Source organism: Eretmochelys imbricata, chromosome 1 (genome assembly GCF_965152235.1).
Source record: "Eretmochelys imbricata isolate rEreImb1 chromosome 1, rEreImb1.hap1, whole genome shotgun sequence".
Classification (NCBI taxonomy): Eukaryota; Metazoa; Chordata; order Testudines; family Cheloniidae; genus Eretmochelys; species Eretmochelys imbricata.
The window spans coordinates 221,224,540-221,240,246 of NC_135572.1; the positions used below are offsets into that span (position 1 = coordinate 221,224,540).

The 15,707-nt window shown below is 47.5% G+C and overlaps 1 protein-coding gene across 3 annotated transcripts; it reads left to right on the forward strand.

Moving 5' to 3' along the window:
- The first annotated feature begins 932 nt into the window (after positions 1–932).
- Positions 933–15,370, forward strand: LOC144269042 (uncharacterized). Of its 3 annotated transcripts, none has more exons than XM_077824521.1 (5): positions 933–1,391; positions 8,853–9,322; positions 12,975–13,093; positions 13,694–13,781; positions 15,096–15,370. In XM_077824521.1, exons 1-2 carry the CDS (start codon positions 948–950, stop codon positions 8,961–8,963), a joined length of 555 nt encoding a protein of 184 aa, XP_077680647.1. In that variant the 5' UTR covers positions 933–947; the 3' UTR covers positions 8,964–9,322; positions 12,975–13,093; positions 13,694–13,781; positions 15,096–15,370. The 3 variants fall into 3 exon arrangements, with proteins under 3 accessions (XP_077680647.1, XP_077680639.1, XP_077680656.1); XM_077824513.1 differs by having other exon boundaries at positions 8,853–9,245; XM_077824530.1 differs by lacking the exon at positions 13,694–13,781 and having other exon boundaries at positions 8,853–9,245.
- The last annotated feature ends 337 nt before the right edge of the window (positions 15,371–15,707 follow it).

Below are 15,707 nucleotides of genomic sequence, written 5' to 3' on the forward strand. Positions count from 1 at the left end.
TCTAACTCCTCTCCGCAAGCAGAACCTCCCTACATCCATTCCCCACCGTAAGCAGACCCTTACACACCATCATCAGTCATGACACATGGCTTCAGAGGCAGATTGGTAGATGTTACAGTCTTCTGTAGCAAGCTTAGTTGAAAGAGAGAGGTTAGCATGCAAAATCTACCAGGCTTTGTCAGAGAAGCAAAATGGTGCAGAGCTTTCCTTCCTTAGTGTAACTCTGGATTGCTAGAAAAAGCCTCAGAATTAAGCCTCCCACCTTACTGTGAACCCGTTTTCTCTCCAAAAGCACTGGGAGTCATGCTGAAACTATACCTTGTGTCCCAGACTATGTTGCACCTCCATGCCTCCTCCCAAAATGATGTCAGGTGTCCTTTAACACACAGCTTCTGCATGCTCTGTCCCTCCTCCCACCCAGGTGCAATGCGTTCCTTCCTTCCTGAACCCAACCCCCAGCCCTGCTCCATGTCTCTCCACATTGCTCTCACTTCCGCAACATACCCTGGTCTCCCTGGCCTGACACACTGTCCTCAAGTACCAGGAAAGACAGAACGGAGCTCAGAAAACGTACACTGTTATTTCTCCTCCGTCGTGAGTGGCGCTGTCATTCCAGCCAGTTGGAAAAACAAGGAGGCGTCCTTGGGGCCCCTTGGAGACTAACACATTTATTTGGGCAGAAGCTTTCGCGGGCTAGCCCCCACTTCCTCACTAGCACGGCTACCATCGGAAACCACCTGGAAAAGACACCCCAGCCACCTCCCTGGGTCCCACCAGACCCTTCTCTCTGGTGTCTCTGAAGCAGAAACATCAGAGCTCCTCGCCCCCACCTCCCAGCCGGGTACGGCTACGAGCGGCTGGGAGGAGACCCTGCCACGTCCCAGCATCCAGGCCCCGGGGCTCGGCGCGATCTCCCTGGGCCGGGGCAGGGGGGTGCAGTGTCCGCGATGAATCCTTCCTCTCCCGGGCGCGTTCAGCCTCTTCCCCTCCGTGCCGCAGGGCGGCTGCGCTGTAGCCTGTGCCCGCAGCTGTGTGCGAGCGAGGCCCGGGGCGGGGGCGGGCTGCGCCGCTGCCTCTTGACAACGGGCCCCGCGGCCGCCTCCTGCCGGCGCCCGGGCGCTCTCACGCGGGGCAGAGACACCCGGCGGCTGCCCCGCTCCGCCTGCGGGCGCCGCCTTGCCGTGCCCGGGGTCGAAGCGCTGCGGCGGGCGCTGTGGGGCTCTGCAAGCGGCGCTGCCGGCCGGGGGCCTCGGGCTGCGGGAAGTAGCCGCTCCTGCCAGGACGCGGCGTATCCGCAAATGGTGCGAACTGCGCCACGGACACAGACCAGCAGAAGCTGCCGTGCACAGACCAGCAGAAACCTCACCGAAGGCGCAGAGAATAAAGACACAGTGAGTACACACAAGTGAGGGCCAACTTAAAGCCGTTAAACTAGAAAAGGCTATTTTAAAAAAAAAAAAAATCCGCAAGAGGGAGGACTGTAAGCCAACCCCACCTGTATCTTTCTGTTATAATCCTGCTGGAGATGGGAACAAACCTTCCAGATCTATATGAAAACTTCGGGTGCAGATACAAAAGAACAGGGGATAAGAGTAGCCATTTTACCGGAAGCTCTGGAAGTTTATAACATTCTCACAGCAGCCAGCTGAAAATGCTTCTCTTTTGGATGAGGTCTTCACAATGCTTAGGAACTAGGGTAACCGTAAGAAAAATGTTGTGTTTGAACGGCACCAGTTCTGTAGTGGCCTCACCTACACTTAGGGGAAGAGCAGATAGACAAGTATGTCACAGAGCTGAGGCAAAAAGCAAGCGTTTGAGTTTGGAAACACTGAAAAGGATATTCTCAGCTACAGTACTGTGCTTAGGTTTCAGAGTAGCAGCCGTGTTAGTCTGTATTCGCAAAAAGAAAAGGAGGACTTGTGGCACCTTAGAGACTAACCAGTTTATTTGAGCATAAGCTTTTGTGAGCTACAGCTCACTTCACCGGGAGCTGTAGCTCAGGAAAGCTTATGGTCAAATAAATTGGTTAGTCTCTAAGGTGCCACAGGTACTCCTTTTCTTTTTGCGAGTACTGTGCTTAGTGTCACTGATAAAGGGCTAAAGGAAAGGTTGTTGAGGAAAGTGGAAACCTGATTTGGGCTTGCAGAAAGGAATAGGCATTCACAGAGCCTCCCAAGCCGCAAAAACACAACTAGAGATCCCGTCTGGGCCACATACTGGCAAGTTTGTAGAGGCTGTTACACAAAAGAATACTCATGGGGAGGGCCCAGCTGCTGGTGCGTCAGAGCAAAGCAGGCATACCAACCACTCACACAAAAAGTCTGTACACACTGTGGTACAACACACCTAGCCTATGGAAAAATATGCCACAAATGTGGAAAATTAAATCACTGTTCTATTTGCAGAGCAACACACTTACCCAAAAGGCAAAGCCACAAATCTCTGACTGAACTAGAATGTGAACAATCTCTTTTTGTGTATACAGTGTCACAGGGAAACAAATCCTATAGCTCGGTTAGAAATCATATAGCTTGCTCACAGAACCTTGGTATCCTACACTGTATGTAAGGAAGGTACCTATGAAGTTTTAATCTTGATATTGGGGTGGAAGCTAAATGTTTTCCAATTCAGTGTTTGAGAAAGATAGCAGGTCCCATCTAGATAAAGCAGTCTGATGATGTGCTTATAGCATATGGTGATTCCAGAATATACTCTGAAGGGGAAGTCACTTTAACAACAGCAACTGTTAAAGCTAAGGTCAGTCTTCAATTGAAGACTTCACCTTAGTGATGAAGACTTAATCACTAAGGCATTTACAACACTACTGATAGGCAGAGAAGCCTGCATACGGGTACACCTAGTATGTATGAATGAGTATGCTGCACACAAAAGCACACAGCACTAAGAAGAATTGCTTGCACAACACCTGGAATTCTTCAGGGGACTAGGAGAGTTCTGTGGGAAGGATCGCATATATACAGACCCATCAGTCACCCTTGTCATACAGTGCATGGCTGCGGAACTACACCTTTTGCAGTGACAGACTCAGAAATTCACTCAGACAGTTAGAAAAGGAAAGAGTCCTAGCCAAAGTGAACTCACCCACTCCATGGGTTAGCAGTTTAATCATAACTGGGACAAAATACGGCAAGATTAGGATTTGTTTGGATCCCAGATGCCTTAATAAGACTATACTGATACAGCATTATTCTATCCCCACACCAGCAGATGTCCTGACTAGCTGGTAAAAAAGCATATTTATTATGCTAGATAAGAAAGATGGATATTGATAAGTCACATTAGATAATGTGTCATTTGATCTTTGCTCTTTTACTACACTCTGGGACAGATACAAGTTTCTCTCTTTACCTTTTGGAAGAGATAAGGTGGTTCAGTAAAGATAATGCCATAATAAATAGACATGAGGAATGACTAAGAGAACATGCTACTGTGTTCTGTTGTGTTCCAGTGGTTTGAGGTGCACCGTTTATCTGCACGCACACCAGCTGCCTTAGGTGTAACCGTATTGAATGGTGGAGCAGTTGGAGCAAATTGGCTGCTCTGTCACTGTGGTATGAGGAGAGTTGCATCTGTACTTTGAGGGATCAAGTATTCCTCATTTCAGCATTGAGTTTATAGGCTTTGTCAGTAGGGGGTGCCGGGAGTGTGTCTTGCTATGGGGATCGTCAGCCATCTGGTGGTCTATGTGACTAGTCTCCAGTCCTTAGTGAGGAGTCAGTGAAGGCAATGTCTCAGAAGGAATCCTCAGGGCAAGGGTGAAGAGGTAGTAACATTTAGCAAATCTGGGATGGTTAGTGTTTGTGTGTAGGTAGCTGCTGTTGGCTATGCCTGATCTAAACTTGAGTTTTGCCTGAGCAAAGAGTAGATGCTGGACTTTGTCCTACGGTGCGTATGTGCTCTGTTCCCAGAGTATCTGTAGTATCTGTAAGGGCAGTGTGTTATTGGCATGTTGGAGTATCACTCGGAGGGCAGAGTAAAGGTTGCATTGCACAAATGGTTTGTACCTTAACGTTTTATTTCCTTGTTTTCAGAGGTTTAAGGTTACCCCCGTCCACATTCTGGAAGGGCATTAGGCCCCACTGAGTAAACCTAACTCTGTATTAATGAAGGTTTGGGGCAGTTAATTTCCTTGGTATTTTAAGGGGAAAAATTCTTACTACCCCATAGAGTGGTTGCCCTTGCTGAACCCCTGAGGGGAGGTGCAGTTGCCCTGAATTGTGACACCTGCTACTAGAGGGAGCTGTGGAGACTGTTCTGTTGTTTGAATCCATAAAGAAAAATGCACCAAAATTTGAAAATAAACTCTCCCCATCATGCCAGGCCTGGAAAGAAGGGACTCAGCAGGGGAGGAAGAAGATGACAACACGGTTCAGCACATAACAGAGGGAGCCATGGTTTAGGGATATCACACCAGCAGGAGCACTATTTCTCTGCACCGCAAGAAGTGCGGTAAGAGGGAAAATGTCACCTGGTCATTCCACAGTGCCCCACAGAACAGCAAAGAATACGCTGAGCAGAAGCCATCAATGACTGCAGATAGGAGCCACGGAACTAGTTAAGTGACTAGGAAGAGTCGGGTCCGGAGGCAGGTTGTCTCCAGATGAAAGGATATGTGAGCTGTACCATTTCACATAACTGTACATGGTGGAGACTGAACAGATGTCATCACCTGTATTATGTTAATGTAAAGGTTAATGATGTGATATTGACAATGGAGAGAGATACAGGAGTGGCAATGACCATGATCTCTGAGGGCGCTTACAAAAAAAATCTTATCTGAGGTAAGAAACTATTGTGCTTTTACAGAATTGCAATAAAGGCAGAGAGGGGTATTAAGCTGTCTCCCTGTCACTGTAACTTATAAAGGTGTCTGTTCACCGTTAAAATTAATTGTAATGGAAGGAAATGGCCTCCTAGTAATAGTCAGAGACTGGCTATACAAGAGTAAATTGGATTGTGGTACATCATCTGCCAGACAGAGTGGGGGTACTAAAAGACCAGTGTAATTAGTACAGATATGGGTTTGGTTAAAGACATACACCAGCAAAGCAAAGGCCAGTGCTAAATTTCTGAAGACTACACTTGTTCCATATGCTCTGTTCCAAGAGCCCATGGAAAAGCAACTGGATGACTTGAAAAGCAGGGTATACTGTCTCTATGGAGTCCAGTGAAGGAACTGTACTAATTGTGTGTATCCCGAAAGGTGATGATAGTGTAAGAATTTGTAGGGATTATAAAGTCACTATAAACCCCAGGCTGGAGATGGATAAATATCTATTTCCTAAACCACAAGATTTATTTGCAAAAGCTGACAGAGGGAATGAAGTCGAGCAAACTAGACTTGCCCCAAGCTTACCAGCAGATGGCAATGTAGCCAGATGCAAAAACATTTCTGTCCACAAAACACACACAAGGGTATTTAGGTATGAAAGATTACCCTATGGGGAGCTAGCACACCTGTTCTGTTTCAATGAATAACAGATCAGGCACTGCAGGAGGTAAATGGTGGTGTCTGTTATTTAGAAGATCTATTAATAACTGGGAGGACTTCAGAGGAACATTTAAAATATCTAGAGGGGACTTTAAAGAGATTGCAAAAAAATTGTAAAGTTAACAGAGATAAGTGTGCTCTTTTTCAAAATCAGGTTACTTGTTTGAGGCATTGTGTAGATGCAGAAGAGGTTTACCTATTAAAAGAGAATACAAAATCCATTGAGAACGCTCCAGTGCTATAGCTGTCTCAGAGCTTAGATTGTTTCTGACCATGTTAAATTATTATGGAAGATTCATTCCAAATTTAGCAACATTAATTGCAGAAACTATAAAGTGGGTTTGGATGGAAAAGGAACATAAAACTTTTGAGGTAGTGAAAAAGAAACTAGTTCCAGTTTATTGGTAGATTGTAAAACTGAGCTTTCCATAATTAGGGCCCTGAGAAAATTGTGACTGCACAGAAATTGTGGAATTAGCCCAGTACTGCAATTTTTCCTACAGTAGGAAAGTAAAAGTGGGCACCTGTACGTTCTCATGCTTGGGGAAATCTATAGCCTCACCTGAACTTCTGCTTCAACGTAAAACTGCCCATGGATGCCTGCTTCTGTCGCTCCGTTGTAGGGGAAATCGCAGCAGTTTGGGGTGATTCAGTGTCTGTTTTTATACAAAGGAATGCAGCAGTGACCTTTTACTGATGGCATTCTGTGTACATCCTGTGAAATTTGCTATTTTACCTGTGACTGCTGTAATTAAAAAACAAACAAAAACAAAAAAACACAAGATTTTCTCAGGGCCCTACCCATAACTTAGCCTGTGATGCCTCTCCTGTAGGAATTGGGCCTGTCATTTCACACATTTGTAAAGATGGGAGTGAAAAATCCATAGCATTTGCTGGCAGAACATTATCAAAGGCTGAGAGAAAAGACTCTCAAATTAAAAAAGAAGCTTTAGCATCGTTCGGGAGGTTATTAAATTCCATGAATACCTGTTTAGGAAACAATTGACCTTAATCACTGATTTAGAAGCATAGGGTTGGAAGGGACCGCACGGGTCATCTAGTCTAACCCCCTGCTAAGATGCAGGATTTGTTGGTTCTAAACCATCCAAGACAGATGTTATCCAGCCTCCTTTTGAAAACCTCCAGTGAAGATGCTTCCACAACCTCCCAAGGCAGTCTCTTCCATTGTCCTACTGTTATTAGTGTTAGGAAGTTTAATCCACTGGTAAAAATACTGGGTCCAAAGGCGTTCCACCATTAGTGGCAGCAAGGCTGAAGCGATGGGATTTGATCTTAGCAGCGTACCTGTATGCCATTTATTATAGACCATCAGAAAAACATGCTACTGCAGAAGCACTGTCCTGTTTGCCCCTTTACACAGGGAAACAGAGAGGAAAACTCTGTGTATCGAATCTCTTTCCTAGATGACCTTCCTATTTCAGCTAATGATATTGCTCTGGAAATAAGAACCAAAATGGGATCTTTTAAAGTGATGCACTATGCACTATCAGGGTGGCCAAATCACATAACCGAAGAACAACTTAGCCCTTACTATTTCAGGGAACTGGAGTTATCCCTGTAGGATGGTTGTTTACTATGGGGACTAGGGTTGCCTGGTGTCCAGTTTTTGACCGGAATGCCCTGTTGAAAAGGGACCCTGGCGGCTCTCGTCAGCACTGCTGACCAGGCCTTTAAAATTCCAGTTGGCCGCCCACAGCAGGGCAAGCAGGGTGCCTGCCCGGATCCATGCAGCTCCTGGGAAGCTGCCAGCATATCCGTCGGGCTCCAAGGCATAGGGGTGGCCACAGGGGCTCTGCATGCTGCCCCCACCCCGAGCGCCGGTTCTGCAGCTCCTGTTGGCCAGGAACCCCAGCCAATGGGAGCTGTGGGGATGGCGCCTGCAGGCAGGGGCAGTGCGTGGAGCTGCCTTGCCGCACCTCCACCTAGGAGCCAGAGGGAGGAGATGCTGCTTCTGAGAGCTGCCTGAGGTGAGTGCCACCCGAAGTCCACATCCCGAACCTCCTCTCCTGCCCCAACTTCTTGCCCCATCCCTGAGCCCCCTCCTGCACCCAAACTCCCTCCCGAACCTCCCCTTCCCAAACCCCTGCCCCAGCCTGGAGCGCCGTCCTGCACCCCAAACCTCTCATTTCTGTGGAGCCCACGCCACCAGCCCAGAGCCTGTACCCCCTCCCACACCCTGCCCCAGTCTGGAGCCCCCTTCCACACTCCAAACCCCTCTGCCCCAGCCCAGAGCCTCCTCCTGCACCCCAAACCCATCATCTCCAGCCCCACCCCAGAGCCCGCACCCCCAGCTAGAGCCCCCACCCCCTCTCACACCCCAACCCCCTGCCCTAGCACGGTAAAAACGAGTGAGTGAGCGAGGGTGGGGGAGAGCAAGCGACGGAGGGAGGGGGAAATGGAGTGCGGGGTGGGACCGCGGGGCAGGGGTAGGGCCTCAGAGAAGGGATGGGGTAAGTGCGTTCGGTATTGTGTGATTAGAAAGCTGGCAACCCTAGTCCTGTGTAAGGTAGTAATGACATTTCCATGAGAAGCAGGGAATGAAGAGGGAAAGCTGTCTGAAGCCTGAGTCCAGCAGAATGAGCCTTACCTGGATTTTAGCTTTTTGTCCATATTGTGTTACAGCCTATACTGGTTTCCTGACAGCCCCTCCCCCAGGTTTTTCTGTCTAGGGTAGAGAGTATTGGTACGAAATTACAAGGGGTGGATGAAGTGGGAAGAAGGTGTGGTAAAGCAGATATTGGGATCAGTGACACATCTGGTAGAGGTAAAAGGGGGTGGGTAATGAAGAGGCATTCATTGTTACCAGATAAAGGCTCAGTACAATTCTAGGATGTGGCTCCTGAAGTTGATTTAAGCAGGGTCTGAATGAGCTCTTCACTGACATCTAGTGATCAGCTGGGGGGAAAGACTTCAGGAACCAGCCTTGTTTGCATAGGCACGCCTATTGTGCTAAGGTGTGCAGCGTGATGGAGCAGCTTTGCCCAGATGACCACTTTTGGCTGGTGTAGGACTGCAGGTTACTGTGGTGTTGGGTGCAGGGGTGAGGAAAGGTTGTTGTCCTTGTTGTATGAGTGGGGGCAGCAGAATGTGCTTGGCCTGCCCTGATTAAGCGCGGTCACCCTCAACTTTACTGCACTCACTAAGCAGGGGTGGGGTGCCAAAGGCTAGCGGAGAGGTAGTTGGGGGTGGCTGACTGAGGTGGTATAGTAGGTATAGGCTTTGCCCAGAGAGTCCCAGACATTGTTCTGACCCTTTTGCTCTCTACTGTTTAATAACTAAGCGGATTATACTCATTTGGGAGTCTCTTGTTTTGTTACAGATCACTAGCTCTGAAGTGGCTGATGCCCAGGTGCGTGTGACCTGCTGTGGGGCAGTATCTCCCGTACAAGAGACTGACCGGTCTGCTTTAGGAGCAAGGCTGCTCTTCTAACGGCTGAAATTACTGAGAGCTGTGTTAAGGGGCGGGACGTCAAGGCATCGCAGAGGTGGCGTGAACAACGAGGCGGCCGGCGGCCGAGGGACTGGCAGCGATGCGGCCAGCGGCAGGGTGAACGATGAAGCAGTGGCGGCAGCAGGCAGCAAGGCAGAGTGAAGGGTGGAGCAAGCCGCTGAGGCACTGTTCAGCCCCTCCCCCATACCCACTGTGGTGGGAGGTGAACTCTCCCGAACGCACCTCTGAATTCTGCATCTTTGCTGACCAAGCACAACAACTGTGAGTGCAATGTGGTGGAGGGAGAGGGGAGTGGCATGTTAAAGGAACACTTGTTTGTCGGACTTTCACACTGCAAGGTGAGAACCTGAGGCAAAGAACACTGCCCAGTGTATTGTGGGCTGGGGGTTTTGCTCATGGTCACATGCTTGTGGTGGTTCCCCAAATTAATGCTGGCTTCCTTTCCCCTTTTTATTGAAAGTTTTCTTTTCTACACTCAGACTCAGTACTTGCCAGAGGGGAAGTACTGACTCTTAGAGGTGCCCAAGGGTGGTGTAATTTTTCCCAGATTACCAGTGGGGACTCAGGCCAGTTCTGTATTCTGTTGTTAAGAGGGATCCCTAGATATTGAACCCAACCTCACCTGGCAGAAGGGTTACTTTAGTAAAAACAGTTACTTCTACTCTAAAGAGCTAATAGAGAGGATAGAGGCAGATCTGTCAGAAAGGTGTTTGAGAACTGCCACAGTGTTAAATGCAGGATGGGAGTGATTGGGGTTTTATTGTCAGGATTATTTTCCCTTTGTTATAGACAGTCCTGAGATACAACATCCTCATGCCCAAAACGATATCTGGGTTCAATCTCTCTCTGCAGACAGTGCATGCTTCCTGCACAGCAGCCTTGCAGCAAAGTTTGATCTGCTCCTTTCAGCCAGGTCACTTCCCACCATTGCCCCAGCTCCCTGGGTGATAAGAGCCAGCCAACTGGGAAACGGGGGAGGGGAGGGTTTAAAACAGGACTATCGATTAGGAATATTGTTACAAATCTGGAGCACCCAAGGACTTCCCTGTTGTCACTCTGCTGAACTGCATGGCCCCTGAGGGCTGCACTGTGACTGTGTGCATAGGACTTGGCTTCTCCTGCCCCCAAAATCTGGGCCTTAATGACTGGAGCAAAAGGAGATTCTCCACTAGATGCTAGCAGTATAGAGTCTATGGTACACAACTAAGCATTTCTGATTCTATCCAGCAGTGCCCTAGAGTGCACATATACACAAAATAGTTGAGTACAGTGTCAGTGCTGTTTTATAATGGGGATGATTCCTCCCTGGGCTCAGTCGTTAAGTAGTCCCAGCCCTGGTATGGGGCCATATCCCCAGGGCTTCCTCCCTGGAGACACTATCTTCCTACAGCTGGGCTCAGTCCTTTCTCAGTCCCAGCAGCCAGCCAGGAGCTCCTTCATTGCTCCCCCAGTCCCTGCTAGCAAATTGTCTTTGGCTCAGTCCTAGCAGCCAGGCAGGAGCCTCTTACTCCCCCGGTCCCTGCCCCTGCTTAGCTGCCTGTGCTCCTGCCGCTTTTCCAGCCAGGCACACAGTCCTTTCTTCTCCAGCTCCAAACAGCAACTAACTGATGATCTGTTCTGCAGCTCCTTTTATATGGCCCTCCTGGCCCCTGATTGGCCATTCCAGTAGCCACTCTGATTGGTTGCTTCCTCGCAACCACTCTAGGCCTCTTGGAGGATCTCTCCACAGCTCCTTTTCTGGGATGGGTGTGGCAAACCCTGAGGCCTCCAGCCGGGGCCTTTGGGCCTACTCCACCCCATCACAGGCCCCCAGATAACAAAGTCCAATAATTTTGGATCGTGCCCCTGTACTATGGTCCTAGTCAAACACTTGGAACATTAGTTCCCTCACCCTGCATGGAACTTAGGGTGTTTCCATAAAGCACAGTTTCTGTCTCTAGGTATTTATAGAGCACCAGCACCATAGAAACCAGGCACTGTATTAATAGGCCTCCTCTCATGCTCTGTCCCTCCAGGTGGCCCTTCGCTACCCTCTCTCTCCTCCATGTCATTAAGTAGCCACAGTGCAACAGGTAAATCAGAAAGGTCTTCACAGACTATTCGTGCTCTGGAGCAGAACGTTTCCTCCTCATTCATGATGTAGACTGATCCAGTCTCCCTGGTTTCAGTAATGCTGGATATGCAATAGCTCCAGCATGGCCACTGTTGATGGCAAGATGCTCTAAGGCTTCATCTCTCTCAGATCATCCCTGCGGAAGGTAAACGATGGAAGCGACATGAATAAACCACCCCAGGGGCAGAGGGGGTTACAGGCTGTTATACCCTGGGCTGGATAAAAGGAGAGGACCGGGTCAGCCAACCAGTGTTCTGAGCATTGTGGGCATTCACTGGAGCCCACTTGGCTCAGGACACATTGCCATCCCCTTTATTACATACAACCAGTAACCCACTTAATGAAACAAACATTATACTCAAGTTGTGTGTAGATTTCCTGTCAAACTGCTGCAGACTAGCTTAGGCCACACACATACAACCTAGAGACCGATTTTATAGGTATCTAGGTATTTAAATACCTTTGAAAATTTGCCCCCAGTGATTATTTTGCAGTTCCCACTTTGACCACTAGATGCCATTGTTCTTTCACAGGAATAGAACTGCCACTACTCCCAGTAGCTAAGGAAGTGGTGGGTCATAATATCATCACATGGGCATTTCTGCAGGATCTGGGACGCCTCTTATGTTTAATGCTTGTTAATAATGGATCCTCTTTCCCATTTCTTTGTTTAAAGCTTCAGGATGATTGTGTGATGATGCAGATGGAAACCAAGAACAACTGTGTCCCCTTTTACATGGAGAACATAAATTCAAAGAGACATTTTCCCCCTGGCGTTATATATGTCTACAAGCTTTAAACAGATGCCTTTTGAAAATTTTTAGTCTCAGGGCCAAAAATCTTAACAAGACAACTGTAAAGAAACTGATTGGATGAACAGGGACTCTCTGGGGTGATGGTGCCATGCAAGGTGGGAGCCCCGTGTATTTGGAATCCACCTCAGTAGGTCTTTGGTAGAGAGAAATTGATATTAAAAGAAAACATATAATGCCCTCCTCTGTCCTCCCATTCCCAGGTTTCACAAAAGAATATCAGTTTCTCTTTCTCAGCTGAGCAAGAACTTTCTTTGTCCAACATCAAACCAGCTTCAGTGCTGATATGTAATTACTATAAAAGAGGTAGGAGGCCTGGCTGAGATCCTTGTCTATTTCCACTAAACTGGGTGATGTTTATTTGCCCTTTGCTGCTGGTACCTTACCACAATTGACAAAAGGCCACAACCAGTCTGTGTGTTGGATGTTAGCCCCATGCGCCTCCCAGATGCGACCAGTAGACTCATTGGAACTCACCAGACACTGCCTGGTTTTTGTAGCTCTGCCTTGGGAATGGATCAGTCCAAAATGGGGAGATTTCAAGAGAGTTTCATCAAATATTTAGTGACTTTCTGAACATGTCAGATTCTGCCCAAGAGTTTATAGATCAGCTGTGAAGACAGGTCATTCTGAAACAAGGGAGGCTGTGAAGCAGGGGGAACTCTTGGTGCCAACTGGTGGAAGACACAGGGATGCATAAATGTTACAGGGATCCCTCTGGGTCTGGTATTTACATACTACTTTGTCAGAGTCTGATGCAAGGTCTCTACTGAAATCTTGTCGCACTGGCCATCATAATCATTGCAAAATGTATGTATGGTTAATATGTAAGGAGTTATGCATATATAATGAAAATTATGTTTTAAGTTCTGTGAGTTGAATGCACCCACCAGCAGTGGATAAACAAGTTTATTTCAGCCAGAAAATGTTTATCTATTGGTCTGTCTACAATTCAATTGGGTATTGTATACTTCAGAATGAACACCTATTTACAGTCTGAGCAAAATGCTAATCAAGTGATTGCAAAGTCTCCAGTGAAGACAATGGATTTCTTTTTTACTACAGCTGTAGGGACAGAAACAAACTCTGCACTTTTCCACTGAGGAGGCAAGAGGTCAGCATACTTGTATCATGAATGGAAGATCACAGCCTAGCTTGGCTGTAATACGCTGGAAGGATTTTGGGTGAGTTTTTGCTGTCTGATATGACAAGTAAAGTATAGGCTCTAGAATGCATGTTACGATTTTATTTTATATGTAACACTTTGTTTCCAAAACGTCTGCTTATTATCACTTGACTCTCTGCTCTTTGTTTAAAAAACAAAACAAAAAACTTTCTCTATAGACAAATCTAAGTGCTGTGTGTAAAGCAGAGCTATGCTGTACTGCTCTTTGGGAATGGCAGATCTGGAGAAGCTGAGAGCGTCCACTGGCTCGGGGGCTTCGCACTGCAGGTGGATGCTTGGAGGGCTCAGGGGTTGGAGCGTATCTATCATTAACCAGTACAGAGAGTGGGGCCTGGAAGGTAGTGCTTGTCTTGCCCCAGGCTGGTGGTGGTGGAGAACCGACCCACAGCAGGTGCAGACAAGGCTTCCTCATGCTCAGGGTGAGTGGTAGCTAGGTCCCTTTTATCCATGGATACCCCTGGGAAGCATCACACAGGCTTCAGCTTCTCAAAGGTTTTTGTGAGTTGGGAATATTCTGTAATGGGGGCAGGGGACATTCATATGGCGGTTACAGCAGGGGTTCGATAGAATGTGACATTTGGGTTTTTTCTTTTCCAAGCAAACACGTCTTGCTGAGTGCAGCACAGCCTGTGGTCAGACATCTCACCCGGAAAGCAGCTGCAAGTCTGCAGCGATTAGAGTAACGTGTGAGTGATACTTTACATAGAGAGCGATAAGAATAGGGAGAGGGGAAGGTGGGGGGAGGAGAGAGTGGGTGGCATGCAGAGATGTAGTTAAAAGAAAGGAAGAGTTGTTCCAAACCCAGAATGCTCTGAGGTATTTGAAAATGAGCCCATGTCACTGGAAAAATATACAAGATTTTGCAGATGTTGGGCTTGGAAGTGAATCCCTTTTTACAGTGAAAATAAACCTATTCCTGAGGAGAAAATGGGCCCATCAGGAGGGATTTTCAAAAGCAACTAAATGACTTAGGAGCACACGTGCTATTGAAAGTCAGTGGGCCATGTACTCTTGAGGCACTTTTGAAAATCCCGCACATCAGCTGAAAATGACTCTGGAATCGGAACTCTTGCATATTCAGGATTTGAAACGTCTCACAGTGCTGATGCTGTAACAGCCACTTCAGGGAACTTCATGGAAAAGTGAAACGTGGGGCATGAAATTGCCTCAAACACGGTGAAAATCTCTGTGCTGACTTCTACAGCTGCAGTTTCATGCAGCTGCAGTGATTTGTAGAGCAGGAGATGAAAGGAAGTGGGATTAAGTGTGGATTTTTCTCTCCTGGCACAACCAGAATTCCCATTAAAGCCCATGGGGCAGATTCTGATTTTTCTTGCTCCAGCATAAATCAAGAGTAACTCCCATGAAGTCCACCGAGTTACAGCAATGAAGGAGAGAGCATGGGTGGAGATGTAGGATTGCTCTGCATGGGGCCCAAACAGACTGTTTCATGTAATTAATAGAACCCCCCTTTCAGGACTGGCCTGTTTAGCTGTACAGAATGACGACATTTTCTGGGGATAAAATTGGGCTTTTTTTTTTTCTTTTTTTTGGTGCAGACTCCCCCTTTTCATTGTGGTGACAGAGTGCCGAGGCTAAACAGCACTCTCATGGCTTTAGCCTCCATTAGTTCCCCGGGGGACAGCTGCTAGGGCAATTAGCTAATCAGAAGGGGAGGCAAGGAACACATTAGCCCTCAGCTGGCTAACCTGATAGAAGCCAGGAAGGAAGTGCTACAAGGGAAGGAGGACTTGGCTAGCTGAGTCCAGGCTGAAAGTTCCCAAGAGAGGGAAATCTCTTTTCCTCCTAGGACCCTGGTAAAGATGGAGTTAAACATGTAGGATTAAAAACTGTGATGTTGCTCTGTACTGGTGTTGGTGGAAGGGTTTGGAATAAAATACAGACTGAACACTAAAAGAAAGTGGGTCTGAGCAGTTTCTGGAGCATCACCCTGTTATAATCACTCATGGTTTTTACTCTGTGTTTTCTCTTCTTCACAGGACAAGCGTGGAATGTGAACTGAGGAAAGAAGCCGGACAGCTTATTTCCCTCTGACTATAGACTGTTAGTAAATGTTACACTTACAGTCTGACAGACCACACGCTGTGACTGTGCAGTAGGTGACTTGGCTAGATTCAGCTCTAGTGTGTAGGTCCCCTCCATGTACTCCCCCCAGATCTAGAAGACCCCACACTACCCTGGTTCCACGGTCAGACTGAGAACAGTAATTGGTCAAAGCATGTAACATTTCCCATAATAAACTTCTCAAATTCCACATGCCTGGGTCCTGGTTATCTTGTTCTCTCCACACACTTTAGTGGCATGAAACTGAAGAACATTTTTTGCTAGTAAACTCAATGGCATTTCTCTCTTGTAGTGCAATAATAACTTATAAACACCCCTGCTGACCAATTCCAAAATTTCAGGGAATGTTCTAGACATCAGTGGGCAGAACCCTGCAGATTTTGAAGAAACATGGACAACTGGAAAAGCCTGATTTTCCACTGGTACATGTGTGATTTAAAGTCAGGCATACAGGATGCCCATTTGGTGCTGCGGGCAGAGAAATCTCTGGTGCCCCCTGCTGCTGCATACACAAGTCACAGGCAGCT

Excerpts from the sequence above, each read along its gene's own strand:
- LOC144269042 (XM_077824521.1), top strand. The coding sequence starts at position 948 with ATGAATCCTTCCTCTCCCGGGCGCGTTCAGCCTCTTCCCCTCCGTGCC. Across the intron at positions 1,392-8,852 it reads GCGCAGAGAATAAAGACACA|ATCACTAGCTCTGAAGTGGC; the intron begins GTGAGTACACAC and ends GTTTTGTTACAG.